The sequence below is a fragment of the Choloepus didactylus genome, chromosome 13 (genome assembly GCF_015220235.1).
Source record: "Choloepus didactylus isolate mChoDid1 chromosome 13, mChoDid1.pri, whole genome shotgun sequence".
NCBI lineage: Eukaryota > Metazoa > Chordata > Mammalia > Pilosa > Megalonychidae > Choloepus > Choloepus didactylus.
In genome coordinates, this window is record NC_051319.1 from 1729645 (window position 1) to 1748299 (window position 18655).

An 18655-nucleotide genomic window follows, 5' to 3' on the forward strand; every position below is an offset into this window, starting at 1 on the left:
CTAGGCATTGTGGGACAAGCTGACTTCACTTTTAATAAGTAGTGGCATACAGAGGTAAAAGACTTATTAACTAGAATAAGCAGATTAAGGGAATTCACATCCAAGAATGATGATGGGGCTTCAGTGAAAGGAGTCAGGCAGAGCCACAAATATTGATGGATAATGCTAGGGCCAATTGTTGGGAAGGGCTTGCATCTCCATTAGCAGTCACTCCCTGTTTTCCTTCCAACTGCCAGCCCCAGGAAATCAACAGTCTACTTTCTGTATCTGTATATTTGATTATTATGGATAGTTCATATAAATGTAATCATATAATATGTAATCCTTTGTGTCTGGCTACCTCAAATAGCATACTGCTTTCAAGGTTCATCCATTTTGTAGTATATATATTAGTATGTCATTTCTTTTTATTATCAAATAATACCCTATTGTAAGGACAGATAAAATTTTATTTATCCATTCATCGGTTGATGGTCATTTGGGTTATTTCCTCTTCTGGCTATCACAAAAAATGCTGCTATGAACATTCACGTACAAGTTTTTGCATGGACGTGTTTCCATTTCTCTTGGTATTGTATTAGTTTCTTAGGGCTGCCTAACAAAGTACCCAAACTGGGTAACTTAACATAAATTTTTTCTTTCATAGTTCTGAAGGATAGAAATCTGAAATCAAGATGTCAACACACCATGATCCCTCTTAAGGCCCTACTGAAAAATACTTCCTTGCCTTTTCCTAGCTTCTGACGCCTCCCCCGGCAATCCTTGGTGTTCCTTGGCTTATAGCTGCATCACTTCAATCTCTGCCTTGGATGGCCATTCAAGTATGTCTATATATTCTCTCCTCTTCTTATAAGGACAACAGCCACTGGATTTAAGACCCACCATGATATAGTATTACCTTATTTTAACTCATTACATCTGTTAAGAAACTACTTCTAAATAAGATCACATTCTGAGGTTCTAGATTACATGAATTTTGGGGAAACACTATTCAACCCACTACTGGTATATAGCTATGAGTAAAATGCCTGGTTCATATAGAACTTCTGTTTTTTCGAGGAAATGCCAAACTGTTTTCCAAAGTGGCTGCACTATTTTACATTCACACCAGTAGTATATGAGGGTTCCAATTTTTCTAAATCCTCACCAACACTTGTAATTACCTGTATTTTTTATTATAACCATCCTAGTGGGTGTGAAGTGGTCCTTCTTTTTCTTAAAATTGGTATTGTTTCATGGATTAAAAAACCTTTCCTGATATATATAAATTTTAATTCTCTTCTTTTCCCTGAAATGTCTCTAATTCAATGAAATGTCTTAGTTCAATGAAATGTCTTTGTTCAATGATTCTGGTTTTCTGCTTTTACATTTGGAGGCATTTCTCAAATGTATGACGATCCTTGGCTAGGCATTCATACTCAACCCTTGAAAACTTAGTAAAAACTCTGGGTTCACGTAGGGGGCTTTTGACCTATGGCCAACTTGTGTGTTCACTAGGGACCTCCAGCACTCGCTTAACCTTTGCCTTCTTTTCTACTGCATGCAGATGTTAGATCTAATGAAAAGGCCCAACCATACCTCCAACCCAGAAACCAGCAGTCCCTTATGCTTATTAGGCAGGAACTCTCAGTGACAGGGCTCCCTTCCGCTGGGGTGGATAAATACTCAACATTCAAACAGTACAGATTTGTCTTTCCAAAGTGAAGTGGGGTGTGTTCAGCTGCCATTCACGCACCCTGACCTGAGCAGTTGGCCTCCAAGGAAGACCAGCCACGATGGGATCTCTTCCCCTGTTTTCTGGGATCGTTTGTGTTATGTTAAGTAACAAAGCAGTAATATGCTTTAAGTTCCTGTTGTGCCTAAGCCTGTGTTCCTACAATGCACCATATAGCAACTCACTCTACAGATTTTGGTGCAGCAAGCAGGGTTCACAGAGAATTAAGGAGTGGGATGGCTTTTTTGCTGTTCGTTTCATCGCTCTTGTGTTCCTTTTGTACTGGGTAATACAGGACTCATGGCTTTGTGGGCTAAACTGAAAGGTCATCCCTGCCCTACCAGTCTGGGTAGAGGAACCAACGCACAGTTGGGGGTCCTAGGCAGTGTTGTCTCCATCCTCTGGGGGAAGGGTGGTGATAAATGGGACTTTGAGAATCCCCCCACCAATGTCAGCAAGTTGGCAGGCTGGTTCAATGCTGAGCTCAATGAGGTTAAGGCCTCTACCACCCAGTATACACTCCCTTGGCTCATGACTTCTTATATCTGTTCTCATTCTGGGTTCAGGCATACCCACCCTCAGGCTACCCAGAATATCCTGTGGTTAGTGTGAAGCTGCTCAGTATTCGGGAAACTATTAGAACTGAACATGAGGACCCAGAAGTGAAAATGAAAGTGTGAGTTTTTATGGAGGAGATATGGGTTACAAAAGGTATATACAAAAACCTGGAGAAAATCTCCTCTGGTAGCTTTTCTGACTTTACGATGAGGGCACCACTACAACCCTGATCAATCAGGCTAAATGAAGGAGTTTTGGCCAACTCATATCCAACTCTGTCCTCCAACAAACTCTTAGTGAGTTGGAGTTAAGGGAGAAGGAGATGGGAAGCGAGGAACGAACAACTGACTATGCAGCCACAGGTGTGTTGTGGCTGCAGCCTCTATCTGACTAGATCCTTCAGGGAGTCAGATGAGCATAAAACACTCTGGATGACCTCCCCTGAATTATAACTAAGCCTTGGAGTAACAAAGAGGAAGTCATGGTCTGTGCTGTGACATGGTCTGCTGCCCCCACCAGAGATTTGGCCCCTTGCTGGGTTCTCATTTTGCGGTGGACATTGATGATTTTACTGGAGTGGGCTCTCCTGAATGGGGCAATAAGGTGATTCTGCTCCTTGCCCCAGGGCTTTCCCTGGGAGACATGATTGAGTGGGTATATCCTGCCCTCCCTGCTTGGGGTGGGGACTCCCATGCTAGGGGGAGGGAGTGGCTGACATGGTGACTGGCAGGAGAGCTGGGTCCATGGGTAGTGGGCACATAACTATTAACCCAGCAAGACCTGTGACCCCAGTGATGATTCAGCAGCCACCCTTTCCTCTCAAGGCCTCCACTTGCTGAAATGTTTTCTTGTAGCTGCTGGAGCAGGGGGTTCCCAGAAGGCAGCATGGACAGGATCTCTAGTGGCAAACCCTGGGGAAAATGTGGGCTGGAAGGAGGGCCACAGACTCGACAGGAACAATCTACCCCTGTCCGACCTCCTCTGCATAATCCCCAGATATGAGCAGTAGAGGAGGCAGAGGATTCTAAAGATCTCCCACCTCTCCCTTTGGCCCCAACTGAGGAGTCTAGCACCCTCTTTAAAGACTGGACTAAACTGAAAATGACCTGGGGTGGGCCAAGGGCCTTGCCCACCACCCAGGGACCAAAGGCCATATATCCCAGTGCATGTACAATTTGGGGGCAGCAAACTATTGGATAAAGGCAACCAGGTCACTATCATTCCGACGGGAGGGGCCGGCGAATAATGTTGGGAGGTTTCAGGCATTTCACACAGGAAGAGGAAAGGAAAGTAACTGCTACCCTGTGGGTTGGTACTTATGGCTGCCCTAGAGGTTGTGTTTCCCACTGGGAATTTATTACAGGAATTGATATCCTGCATTTTGGCACATCCCAGTGGCAACTGCAAGGATACACTCCCTTATCTTAAATTCTGGCCATCACGGTTAGGCTAGGGACAGATGGAGAACTTCCAGTGCTACTACCTCTCTGCCACATTGTCCAGCAGTGGCACTACCATGGGGAAAAAGACATTACCAAACTCATAAAGTATCTTCTATCTGTACCTGTCTTTCTCTCCAAGATCTCTGCTGATAATAGCCTGATGTGGCCAGTGAAAAGGGTGAATGGAGCATGGCAGCTAACTATAGACTACCAGTGATTGCATGCAGAAGTGTCCCCTTTGGCACCATTATGGCCTGCCCTGGCATTTGGCATGCAGCTGACCTGGTGAATGCCTTATTTGCTATCCCACTCTGGGAGGAGGACCAAGATCAATTTGCTTTCCAGTGGTGAGGCCAACAGTATATCTTCCCTGTACTGCCACAGGGCTGTTTAAACTCCCCCACTATCTGCCACCAATGGGTGGAACAGGATTTAAGTAAACCATGCCTGCCCAAAGGACTCCAAGTGTTCTATTATATTGATGACATCATTTTGGTGGGCTAGAGCGAGGAGCAAACCACCCAGGGATTGCACAAATTGTTAACTGGGCTTCAACAGTCCAGCTGGGCCATATATCCCAACAGGAAACAAAGCCCAGCCCAGCAGGTCACCTTCTTAGGTAGTATATGGGCTGGAGCCCAGTGCTTGATTCCTGACTCAGTATGAGACAAATTACTCTCTCTAAAGTCACTGACCTCCAAAAAGGAGGCCTGGCAGTTGACTGGCCTACTTGCAAATTGGTACCAGCATATTCCTCATCTGGGTATCCTCCTGAAACTCCTATGTTGGGTGACATGAAAAGCAGGTAATTTGCCCTGGGGAATGGAGGAGGAGCAGGCCCTGCAGGAGGTAAAAAGGCTGCTGCAGTGGCCCTACCTCTAAGACCTTTAGAGCCTGGATCTCCATTCAAGCTACAGGTTTCTGCCACCTGGACATCTGCCAATTGGTTCACCTGGCAGGATGGAGCAACAGGAATTTGCAGATCCTTGGGTTTTTGAACCAAGAAATTCCCAGATGCAGCCCACTGCTAGACACCTTCAAGAGGCAACTTCTGGAGTGCTACTGAGCCTTGCTGGAAACAGAAAGGATTACTGAGCACTCCCAGGTCCCCCTGAGGCCAGAAATCCCCATCATGTCCTGGTTCCTGGGTAATCAGAACACAAACCCAGGCAGTGCCCAAAAACAAGAGTTATCAATCAAATGGAAGTGCTACATTCAGAATTGCGCTTGCCCGGGCCCCAACAGAGTGACACAGTCGCATGAGTGGGTGGTGGAGGCTCCCCTCAACAATGAACCTATTGCAACACCAGACAAGGGCCCTTCCCTCCCTACATTGGCATCTTGGGGATCTCAAGTCAAGGATGTCCCAGATGTTAGCACTAGTTCACTGCTATAGTAGCCAAGCTGAAGCCATCTGGTGTTTGTTGGGCAGCAGCTGTTGCTTTCCTTGTCTCAGGCAGACTATATATATACATCATGCCTGGCACTGGAAAGAGTATCCAATGGGCTGAACTGCTAGTGGTCCTCTTAGCCCTGCAACACTCAGACCCAAGCACTTGTTTACTTGCTCACAGGCCTTACCAAAAGCTTAGCAGTCTGGTCAGGTTCATGGAGGAAGCATGATTGGAAAATAAAGATTCCCTGGTGTGGGTAAGGGACTGGGCCAGTTTGGATATATTATGTCCCCCCAAAAGCCATGTTCTTTAATGCAATCTTGTGGGGGCAGATTTATTAGTCTTTTGATTAGGGTGGAATCTTTCAATTGAGTGTTTCCACAGAGATGTGACTCACCCAACTATGAGTGATACCTTTGATTAGATTATTTCCATGGAGGTGAGGCCCTGCCCATTCAGGGTAGATCTTGATTAATTCACTGGAGTATTTAAGAGAAAGGCTAAAAGCTGACACAGACACAGATACTTACTAACCCTTAGAAACAGGTGGAGATGCAGACAGAAGGAAGTTTGGAGTTGCTAAGCTAAAAGATGAAACTCAGAGTTTGCCCCAGAGAATCCATGAGAGACCCAGAGACATTTTGGAGAATGCCACTTTGAAATGCAACCTGAGAGCAAAAGAACAGCAGACGCCATCCACATGCCTTCCCAGCCGAATGAAGTGTTCCAGATGCCACCAGCCATTCTTCTGTAAAGGTATCCTCTTGTTGATGCCTTAATTTGGACACTTTTATGGCCTTAGAACTCTAAATTTGTAACCAAATAACCCCCCTTTCGTATTTTGCATAATGGCAGCATTAGTAAACCAGAACAGGGACCTTTGGAAACAACTGGTGATGTGGAAAGGCATCTGTGCTGATGTACATGGCAAAGGCCCATATTGCAATGAACATTATTGGAATGACCTAGCCAATAAAGGATGTACTGAGCTGCCTTACGCACCTGACAAGGGCCCTGCCTGGAGGATGATGACAATGGACTTAGCCTTGATGATATCTGTGAAGTAGCTGAATTTCCCATGGCTGCTTCTGCCACTGGGTGGATTCACCACTGAACTAGGCATGGAAATTCTGACACCATGAAATTATGGGCCCAGGAACACAGAGTACCTCTCTCATTAAGAGGCCCAATCTGCCATTTGCCAATGTGAGAGATATCAACAATAAACCAGAGTCTGAAAAGGGCATTTATGAGCTATTCCCAAAGGAGTCACACTGGGCCACTCATGGCAAGTGGACTACATCAGCCCTCTCCTACCACCCCAAGGGTGCTATGCGTTGGTTGCATTAGGCACATTCAGGCCATAGCCTTTGTTTCCAGTTCATCATGCAGATACAGCACATACGTTGGATAACTTGGGAAAGTTGCTTTATCACCCCTTCAGGCACCCAGGTGACATCTCCTCTGACCAAGGTCCCACTTTGCACAATCCTCTCAACAATGGCCCCAGACACACAGAATTAAATGGACCCTCTATATCACCCACCACCCACAGACAATCAGCATTGTGGAGTATTTTAATGGCCACCTAAAAAAAGAGGTTTGGCATCTACACCATGGCAACTCTCTTAACGGATGAACTGTCCTCCATATTACTCAGCCCTCCGGAAACTGAACTCAGCAGTTCCTGGTAGGGGAAACATGGCCTTCGCCTGCTTCCTGTCACAGGGAGGGGATGAAGGTGGGGGAAGAACCCAAGCTTTGCTGAGCATCTGCCTTACACCATCAATATGAAGACTGGCCCTGAAAGGAGGATCAAGACGATACCACTTGGGACTCTCCTTTTCAGCTACCGTCTGGGGATCATCCCACTTGTTACCCTAAAACACCCTCCACACAATTCTCAGGATGGTAGGAAGATAGGACCACCAGCAGAGGGGTGGAATGACAGAAGTGTACCTAGAAGTGCTTAACACACATGACAAGCCAGTGGGCTGGACCTGTGGGGCCTTAAACAATCATACTGGAGGTTAATGGGCAATACCTACCCCTGGATGGGCCACCAGTCCCCTTGGGAATAGTCATGCGACAACTTCAAGGAGTCCAACAACTCCCATCTATCAGGAAGGGGTGGAAGTGGGCTGGAAGATATGAGTGAGGCACTTGGATCAATGGGAAAGGGATGACGTTATAGCTCACGGCAAGTGGCAGATAGACCAAGTAGACTTAGAGGGAAAAGATAAGTTTATGCAAATAGTCTGAGGAAAGTATCTCCCATGGGAAGTAGCTGTATGAGGAGCCTGTCAGGATGAGTTACGGTTTCCCTCTCTGGTTTTCCACAGATTTCACCCAGTGGCACGCTGAAAGGAAAACACCTTTGTCCAGCTCACCTGAGCCACTGCGAGAGCAGGGAACTTGGTCGACAGCTGAATCTGCCATCTGATCTCTTGCTCCCTATTCTCCTCTTTGCTGAGTTTGAATTAACATTCAAGGAGATGATTTTCCCTGCCTCACATTTGAACTAACACCAGGAAATCCTTCATTTATAACCTGAGAGAAAGATAACTGCACAGCTGTTGGCTGTGTACTCTTCTCCACATCCCTGGACAACCTGTCAGGATTCAACAACTCCCAATGTAATGAAACTGGCAAATGTCTCAGTAAATTTTAGTGCTTGATAACTGCATTGCCTTAGACTTCACCCTGTTTGGAGAAATGGTATACACAGGTGAAGTCCTCCTAATGTGCTGCAGCTGCTGATGTTCCCAAAACTTCACTGTCAATATTGTTGAGAGCCATAGGCTGGTAGACTCAACCCATATCCACCTTCAAGTCCAAGGTGGGCTTATGTTTTGGAAGCTAATGTGGAGGAGCAGGAAGGCCTACTTGGTCAAGAGGCCAAGGAGTGGACTGCTAGGGAAGTCACAGACACACCCGCGGCCCTCCAACTCATTTTCTATTGTGCGCAGATGTTTCAGTCTATTTCCATTTCACAGCCTGGGGCAGATGTTAGGTCTAATGAAAAGACCCAACCATACCTTAAACCTGAAAATGAGGAAAAGCAGTCCCAAATGCTTATCAGGCGGGAACTCAGTGGCAGGATCCCCTCCCCCTTGGGTGGATAAATACTCAACACTCAAACAGTACACATTTGTCCCTCCTCTCGGAAGCAAAGTGGGGCATTGTGGAGTTGCTATCCCCAAACCTGACCTGAGCAGTTGGCCTCCAGGGGAGCCCAGCCACAATGGGATCTCTTCCCCTGCTCTTTTGGACCCTTTGTGCTGTGTAAGTAATAAAGCAGTCATTTGCTGAAAGTTCCATTGTTCCTGAACCTATGTTCCCACAACACATCATATAGCTACTTGCTCCACATTGTATTAAACACTAACCTTAACAATAGTTCAGATATAAAAAACTGAGTTCAAAAATCGAAGTCTGTTAAAATATTCTACTCAAAAAAACATAATTGAAATAGAAAGAGAAAAATTAATATGACTTTAAAGTAGTTTCATCTTATTTCTTATGTCATGAATTTATCCAAAAAAATTCTGGGTATAAATTATTTGGAGTTAATACAAATTCATAAAATGACTTACCTCTTCTTTTCCTAACGTTACCAGAACATCTTGATTCAGTGGAATTACTAAAGAAATAAACCAAAATTATACATATGTTAATTTTCAAAAATAAAAAATGTGGTTTTCTAAGATAAACCTTTATCTTCATAATTATATATTACAGAACTTCTTATGAGATGTGCAATTTTTACTAAATTATTTTTATTTTATATCTTCACATATAAAACAACTATATTTATTTAACTTTATATAAATGTAACCATATTTGCCCATTGTGTTTTTAGTGCTCTTTATTCTTTTCTTCATTTTCCCAACCCCCCAGAAGCAAAGTTCTACAGTGTCTCCTTCAAACACTTTTCTCTATAGTCATGATCCTATGCACACACACACACACACATACACTCACACACATACATTCGTACACATACTTCAAGGTTTATCGTTTTTGTCATTGCTGGTTTTATAAGAATGGGATCATACCATATGCTCTATTTTCCTCATCTTGTTTTCACTCAACAAAACCCCTATGGAAATCTTTCTATATGGTTTAATAACAAATTCATAATTTAAATTACTGCATATTTCACAGTGATAATGTGTTGAACAATTTCCCTACTAAGCATTAACTTTTGTGTCTCATTTTTAGCCCAAACAATCAGTGATGTAGCAAACACCCTTTCATTTCTATTTTTACCTATTAGTACTTTGATTTCTGTGGGATTCCCAGAAATGGAATTTCATAGGAGGAAATGTATATTTTGAATTTTAATAGAGGATGCCAGATTCCATTCTGGAAACATTTCTATAATCAGTGAATAAGAAATAGCAAAAGGCATCATAATTATAAACTCTTCTAAAACTTTGCCAGTCTGCTGACTATAAACCAGTATTTCATTTTAAATTTTGTACAGCAAAATTTATTAATTGCCCAATCCTTATACTTAGAAAAGTTTATCATTTCTAATGAAGTGCTATTTGACATTTCTCAAATGATAATGCCACAGAAAACTTTCCAAGCCAACTGCTATTCTAGAGAATCCTCTAACAAGAAGGAGCTCCCTACATATGCTTCATAGGCCCTGCATTGTAACTGGTTATAGGCACCTCTAGGATGGTTACTAAATCATTTCAACAAATGCAATGCACAGGTTCTAAGGATATAAATATTTTTAAAGTCCTTCTGGTATGGAAGCCTCTGAGACTGGCAACCCTAAGCTAGTGGGTACCCAGCCAACAAGGCTGCATGTGTGTTCAATGTTACTAGGACATGGTGTAACTGTAAACGATGATCATAAGAGAAAAACGTATTAAATTTCCCCGAGATACAATTTCTTATCAATCAGATTGGTAAAAATCCCCAAATTGGCAATACATTCCATTGGACTGGTTGTGGAAAAACAGGTACTCTTATACACTGCTGGTGAAAATTCATTAACTGTACAACCACCATAGAGGGAATTTTGGTAACATCTAGTAATATTACGTATGCATTTACTTTTTGACCTACTAAACACGTTCTAGGAATCAATCCTCAAAATATACTGGCAATTGTTGAGATAATATATGAATAAGTCTATTAACTGTAGCATTATCTATATGAGCAAATGACCGGAAATAATTCAAATTTCCAGCAGTTTAAGAATGGGTTAATTAACTGCAGTACTTCCATACAGAGTTATTATAGAGCTGTTGAAAAAAAAATGGTGGGGACAGGGACATAACAGTCTCTTCAACAAATGGGTCTGGGAGAACTGGATATCCATATCCAAAAGAATGAAAAACAACCCATACCTCACACCCTACACAAAAATTAACTCAAAGTGGATTAAAGGCCTCAATATAAAAGACAGTACCATAAAACTCCCAGAAGATAATGTAAGGAAGCATCTTTAAGACCTTGTTTTAGGAGGTCGCTTCTTAGACCTTACACCCAAAGCACAAGCAATGAAAAAAAAAAAATAGATAAATGGGAACTCCTCAAAATTAAAAGCTTCTGTACCTCAAAGGAATTTGACAAAAAAGTGAAGAGGCAGCCAACTCAATGGGAAAAAATATTTCAAAACCATGTATCTGATAAGACTGATATCTTGCATACAGAAAGAAATCCTACAACTCAACGACAATAGTAGACAGCCCAATTATAAAAGACATAAAAAGACATTTCTCTGAAGAACTACAAATGGCTAAAAAACACAAGAAAAAATGTTCATCTTCACCAGCTATTAGGGCAATGCAAATTAAGGCCACAGTGAGATATAATCTCACACCAATTAGAATGGCTGCCATTAAACAAACAGGAAACTACATATGCTGGAGAGCATGTGGAGAAATTGGAACTCTTATTCATTGTTGATGGGACTGTATAATGGTACAGCCAGTCTGGAAGACAGTCTGGCAGTTCCTTAGAAAACTAGATATTGAGTTACCCTTCAGTCCAGCAATTTCATTTCTTGGTATATACCCGGAAGCTCTGAAAGCAGTGACACAAACAGATATTTGCACACCGATGTTCACAGCAGCATTATTCACAATTGCCAAGAGATGGAAACAATCCAAATGTGCTTCAACAGATGAGTGGATAAACAAAATGTGGTTATACATACAATGGAATACTACGTGGCAGTAAGAAGGAACAAGGTTGTGAAACATACAACATGGATGAATCTTGAAGACATAATGCTGAGTGAAATAAGCCAGGCACAAAAAGAGATACTGTATGTTACCACTAATGTGAACTCTGTGAAAAATGTAAAACAAATGTTATATATTGTAGAATGTAGGGGACCTTGCTAGCGATAGACAGCAACTAGTGAAGGGGGAACAATAATCTAATGAGAGCAGATAAGTTACGGAGGGTAATCTTAATGTTATGAGAATACTCAGGAAGACTAAGGTTTGTTAATTTTGGGGGGGTATGGTAGGAACACGTTGGAAGCAATGTAGTTATTTTAGGTTATTTGTTTTTCTTATTCCTTAGTTTGGTTATGGTTTGTTAATTTTCTTGGGGTATGGTACATGTTTGAAGCAATGTAGTATTTTAGGTTATTCGTTTTTCTTATTCCTTTGCCTTGGTTTTGTTTGAAATGTTTTTTAATTGTTTGTTTTTTTAATTTTTTTGATAAATAAAGTTTAAAAAAACAGTGGGGGAGGGGATCTCTATATATTAATGAAGAGGGTCTTCATGATTATATTGACTAAAAATAGCAAGGTACAAAACTACAAAACAGTATTTATAAAGAAAGAAAAAGGAGAAGTATGAATGAATACACACATACACTCATATTTACTATTGTGCCAGTTTGAAGCTGTTATATACCCCAGAAAAGGCCATGTTCTTTTAATCCATTCTTGTGGGTACAGACCTATTCTGGGTGGGACCTTTTGGTTAGGTTGTTTCAATTGAGATGTGACCCACCCAATTAAAGATGGGTCTTAATCCTTTCTACAGTAGTCCTTTATAAGAGGATAAAGGACAGAGGGCCCAGAGAGCTCAAAGAGAAACACCCAGAGAGAGTTAAAGGAGAATAGCCCCAGAGATGCTAAAGAGAACCCAAGGATGCTCAGAGAGAAAGCCACTTGAATCAGAAGCTGAAAGCAGCAGAACCCAGGAGTGAAGGACCAGCAGATGCCGGTCATGTGCCTTGCTATCTGACAGAGGAACCCCAGATGCCAGTGGCCTTTGAGAAAAGGTATCATCCTGTTAAGACATTTTCATGGTCTTAGAACTGCAAATTTGTAAACTAATATATCCCCATCATAAAAGCCAAACCATTTCTGGTATACTGCATTCTAGAAACTTTAGCAAACCAAAACACTAATATTTTCATAAAGAAATAATATAAGAATGAGAAAGTAATAAAACAATTGTCCATGGTAAAAGAAAGGAACAAGAAAAAAGCGACAGGGATAAAGCTAGGCTGTATCTTACGGAACAGTTCTTACTTTGAAGCCTTATAAATGTTTTACATGATTATACACGAGAACCCAATCAAAATGAAAAAAACAGCCCTAAATATTAAAATAAAATTGAAAAAATGAACCTGTCAGGGGCACAATGACAAAGAAAAAGAATAGTTTTAAGTGGCTTTAAAATATGGTATTAATATGAGCAAAATTGAGTATATTTCCATATTTGAAACTGGACTGGTTATTAGATGGTAGTATATACTTATTGAGTTAGGTACAATAATAATATTTTGGCTACATTTAAAGTCATTATCTACTAGAGATGGATATTGAAATATTTATGGATGAAATAATATGTTTGCATTTACTTAAAATACTATAGCATGGGGGTGGACAAAAAGGGGCTGGGGAAGGGATAAAACAAGTTTGGAAACTTTCAGTTGAGGACCAAGATGGGATAGTTGTACTTATTCCTATTTCTTCCATTAAGTACAACTAAAAACTCTAGACATTATATATAAAACAAACATGAAATGACACTGAAAAGTAAAGAGAAGACAGACAGAACTTGCTACCCATAGAATGACACAGTGATGAGTCCTTTTTGCCTCAGATACCTTGTACAAAGTGATGAAGAAGCTGGCAACTTGAAAATGTCACTAGAATTAGATGAAAAAAGCCCCAACCAAAGCTTGCTCCCTCTAGCCAAAGGACTAGGAAAGGAGCAAACAAGCAAGATAAAACTTTTAGACAATGTGGTAAGCAGAATAATAGCCTACCCAAAGATGTCCAAATATCTGGAACCTGTGAATGTTAGGTTACATGGCAAAGGGAAATCAAAGCTGCAGTTAGAATTAAGGCTGCTAATCAGCTGACCTTGAGATAAGGAGATTATATTGGATTATGTAAATGAGCCCAATGTAATCACAGGGATCCTTATAAGTGGAAGAGGGAAGAAGAAGAGTCGACGTCAGAGTGATGCAATTTTAAGAAAGACTCCATTTGCTATTACTGGTTTTAAAGACAGAAAGGGCCCATAAGACAAGGAATGTGGACAGTATCTAGAAGCTGGAGAAGGCCAAAAAAATGGGTTCTCCCTTCAAGCCTCCAGAAAGGAAAGCAACTCTGGCAACATCTTCATTTTAGCTAAGACCCATTTCAGACCTCTCACCTCAATACTGTAAGATAGTAACTTTGTAATATTTCACACCACTAAGTTTGTGGTAATTAGTACAGTAGCAATAAGAAACTAATGCAGACAATAACCACCCTACCCCACTCAAACACCACAGAAAAAGAAACCCACACCCACAGATGTCAACAAAGGCTAAACAGGGGGAGACTAGATTTTCACCCTCACTGAGCTTTCAAGAAGCATCTCCTCCTCCACCTGAACAACACCAACATGGTATCAGAGAAGACGGAGTGAGTTGGGACTTTATCCCAGTACAGCAGTATCAAACCTCTCTCCACCCCCATGGGAGAAGTGATGGCCACATGGGGATGCCAGACTTCCACCCCTACCCAATGGCAATGTGGCAAGCCTCTCCTGTCCAATCAGGGTCAGAAGAGGCTAAGTGGGAAACTGAAACTTTAATTCCCATCTAGCTGTAGTTAGGCCTCCTCCCCTCACCTGCATTGTCAGCAGAGGCTACATGTGGAGCAGTAACAAGATGTCCCACCACCTCCCAGCCAGGGTGGTGTTAATAGCATCCTATTGAAATTCTATCTCTGTCCACCAGTAACAAGGCATTCCTGAATGTACCCCTCCACCACATCCATCCAGGTTGTCAAAGACTGACTGGGAAACCTGAACTTTCACTACCAGCTGGTGGCAATGAATCCATGTCCCCTCCCCCCATCAGCCACAATGTCAGAGGAGATCTGTTAAAGCAGAACATTGAAATAAGAGTAAGAATCTCATAGAATAATACCTAAAATGTCCATAATACAATCAAAATTACTTGTTATACCGAAGACTGGGAAAATCTAAACTTGAATGAGAAAAGAAAATTAACAGGCCCTAACACCAAAATGACAAAAAAGTTGGAAATACCTGACAAAAGATTTTAAAGCAGCCATTGTGTTTCAATAAGCAAATATAAACACTTTTGAAACATATGTGAAAAAATACAAAAGCTCAGCAAAGCAATAGAAGATATAAAGAAGAACCAAATGGAAATTTTAGAATAGAAAAATACAATAACTGAAATAAAAAAACCAAATGGATAGGTTCAACAGCAAAATGAAGAGGACAGAGGAAACAATCACTGACACTGAAGACAGAGTAGAAATTATCCAATCTGACAACAGAGAAATAGACTGAAAAAAACTGAACAGAACCTTGGGGACTTGTGTGACTATAACAAAAGATCTAACATTTTTGTCATTGGAGCTGAAAAAAGTATTCAAAGAAATAGTGACTGAAATTTTCCCAAATTTGACAAAAGACATAAAACTACAGATTTAATAATCTGAGGGAACCCCAAATAAATCCATACCAAGAGATATCATAATCAAACTTCTGAAAACTAAAGACAAAGAAAAATCTTGAAAGCAGCCAGAGAAAAACAATGTCTTCCCTATAGAGGAAAAACAATTAGAATGACAGCATATTTTTCATAAGAAATCAGGGAGGCAGAAGGAAATGGCACAGCATTTTTCAAGTGCTAAAAGAATGACCTGTTAAGCCAGAATTGTATATCCACTGAAAATATCTTTCAGGAATGAAGGAGAAATCAAGACATTCTCAGACAAAGAAAAATTAAAAGAATTTATTACCAGTAGACCTACTCTATAAGAATGGCTAAAAGAAATTCTTGAAATAAAAAGGAAATATAAAAGAAGGAAACTTGGAACATCAGGAAGAAAGAAAGAACAACAGAAACAGAAAAACATGGAACCAAGCTGCCATGACTCTTACAAGTTACAAGGAAATGCACTCTGCCAACAATCTGAGGGAGTTTAGATGAAGATTCCTCCCCAGATAAACCTCTGATGAGAGCCCAGTCCTGACTGATACTTCAGTTATGCCTCAGGATCCCTACACAGAGGACCTAATCTGTGCCTAGACTCCAGACTCCAGAAACTGTGAGATAATAAACATATGTTGTTTTAAGCTACACAAAAAAGCCCAACACAAAATCTGAAAAATGGTGATACCTGTTAAAGCTGGTGTTTGGATCCATTGGGGTTCATTATACTAAACTTGTAACTTTGAAGTTTGAAAACTTCAATAATTAAAAAATATATATTCACACAAGGGGATAAAAGACTTTTTTAATAATCTAGTGTATTGGCAATGTGGGCCTGAAGTAAATCTGAGGAATTGTGGCTCAGTATTTAGTGACTGATATATGTGAATATGAAACAGGAAGAATCCAGGAGGACTCAAATTTTTGGCTGACCAGGTAGATTCCACTCAAGGGTCAGGGAATAAACAGATCAGTTCATACAGTCACAATTGTACACCACTATATGCCCACCAGAATTGCTAAAATTAAAAAGAATAACAATGACAAATGGTAGTGAATATGTGGGAAAATCGTGGATACTGGAATGAATATGGTAATTAAAACAAGTATATGGAAGAAATTGTCCAGGAAGAGAATGAGAAAAGATAGCCTAGGCTGATCCTTGGGGAATCTCAATAACTGGGGTGGAGAAGGATAAGCTACAAGAGACTAAGAAGGGAAGGAGGACAATTAAAGGGAAAGGAGACAGAGTGCAGAGGAGAAAGGGTAATGGAGATACATACTGAAAAAGAGTACAATCCATATAGAACACCAATGCAGATATGTATACATATGATATAAAAAAAACCTAGGTTTTCATAATAGAAATATATCTAGTTGAGTGTTGAGGATTAAATCATCTCCCCCAAAAAGACATGTTCAAGTTTTAATCCACGTTTTGTGGGTGTGAATACATTTTGTAAACAGGACCTTTGAAGACATTATTATTATTTAAGGTGTAGACTCATTTGTGAATAGGATCTGCGAAGATCTTATTTAGATGTGGCCAAAGTGGATCAGGATGGGCCTAATTCATATGGCTGAAGTCCCAATAAACAAAGGAAATTTGACAGAGCAGGCAGTATAAGCCAGAAGACAGTAGAAGCCAAAAGTAGTGGAAATGAGAGGAACAGACACAAAGAGAGAGAAACTGTCATGTGACAGGGGATTGCCAGAATGCTACAGGGAGAAAGCAAGCCTTAGCAATATCTTGATGTTGGACTTCCAGCCTCCAAAACCATGAAACAATTTCTATTGTATAAGCCAACCCATGTGTGGTATTTTTTTTTAACTTTATCAAAAAAAAAAAAAAAAAAAAATTTCAAACAAAACAAATGAATAAGAAAAACAAATAATAACCTAAAATAACTATACTACTTCCAATATGCTCCTACCATACCCCAAGAAAACTAACAAACCATAGTCATTCCTGAGCAGTCCCATATCATTAAGATTACCCTCAATATCTTATCTGTTTTTGTTAGATTGTCATTCTCCCTTCACTAGTTGCTATCTACCATTGTGTGGTATTTTTCATAGCAGCCCTGGTAAACTAAGACATTGGGTATTTTTAAGTCATCTTGAATTGTTCAACTAAAGACAAAAATACAGTTGGCCCCTACCGGACAAGTCAAGAGGCAACATGCAGTCTATGAAGCCCTTATGTCAGTATCTAAAATTCAATAACTTTTCTCTTTCACTAGGTAAGATTCACTCATTAAAGAAACAGTAGCTTCTACTAAGCATAAGGCAGTGTCTATGATGATAAAAGGATGACTATGATAAGGTCTATATAATCAAGATTATATAATCTAATGTGAAACAGATATGTTCATCTATAATGAAATAAGCACAATATGGGGTGGCCTCTAACATCAATGGAATTTAGGCAATTTCTAGGAGGCCAAATGGATCTTGTAATTCTTGAATTTATTTGCAATTTATCTGTGTACAAAAAGGCAAACCTAAAAATAAGAATCTTACTTTCAGGAGTTTCTTTCTGCCATTGACTAAGTTCAGCAGTCAAACACTTTGCTTGCATAATTAATAATGACAGCTAGAAAAAAAGAATAAGAGAATAAAAAGTCATTTTTTGGGGAATATTCATAGCTATTTATAGGAAATGTACTCATTCATAATACTTTAACACTAGTTTCTAACATAAATTACAGTCATTTAAACTATAAAAAATTATCCCTCAAAACAGAATTCTGTTTTATACCAAGCTAATTAATATAAACAACTTGTGGTATTAGCAGTATAATATAGTATTAAAAATGATTAATTCTGCTTCATTACTCGACTTAAAAGACTGTAATACATTAAGTTTATTTCCTAAATAAATATTTCTTAAAATAAAAAAACCAGGATGCTATTTCTTACCAATACTTTTTAGACAAATTTGCTTTAAAAATGTCCTTTTTCCTCCCTATGACCTTTCAGAAAAATTGTAACTGTCTTTAGCTGAGTGGCTAAAAATATATTTAAATACATATATGGAGATGATTATAAAATTAGAAAGATTCCACAAGTCACACATTACAGTTTTACTAGTTTATAAATGGTGTATCCCTTAGCCAAAAATTAAATTAAATTGAGTATGAATTTTGATTCCAATTTTTATAACTGCAAATCTATCTGGTAAATTTGTTGACTGATTAGACCACAAGATTAAAATCCATGCATGATTGAAGCTAAATTTCAGAACACTTTTCTCTCCTGTGTATGATTCTTATTGGTAGCCAGACAGATCAAAATTTTACATTTCAAAAATGCAGTGGGGGTATTGCTGTATGATTTATAACAATAGGCCAACAACGTCATATCTAATCCATGGCATCTCAAAGATTGCTCTATATCATAAAATTGGCTGTTGAAAACTGTCAGAGCAAAAACAAAAACCTGAAGTTCCTATGAAAGCTTTATATAATTATATAAAAATGCATTTATAGGCATTTAAAAATCTTTACTCCAGGAGAATCTAATTATCCACAACTTAGGTACCATTTCCTAAGAATATGAGAAGACAGACTGCCTACTGTATAATGCT

At 39.9% G+C, this 18655-nt stretch overlaps 1 protein-coding gene across 3 annotated transcripts in view; it reads right to left on the minus strand.

The window, feature by feature from the left end:
- Positions 1–18655, minus strand: part of CENPK (centromere protein K) — a 98550-nt gene that overhangs the window by 71346 nt on the left and 8549 nt on the right. For all 3 annotated transcript variants that reach the window (XM_037802148.1, XM_037802149.1, XM_037802147.1), the window contains exons 4-5: positions 17590–17662; positions 8705–8751 (exon numbers count right to left, since the gene is read on the minus strand). In XM_037802148.1, the coding sequence (XP_037658076.1) occupies positions 8705–8751; positions 17590–17662 (120 nt within the window). The remainder of the gene's footprint in view (positions 1–8704; positions 8752–17589; positions 17663–18655) is intronic.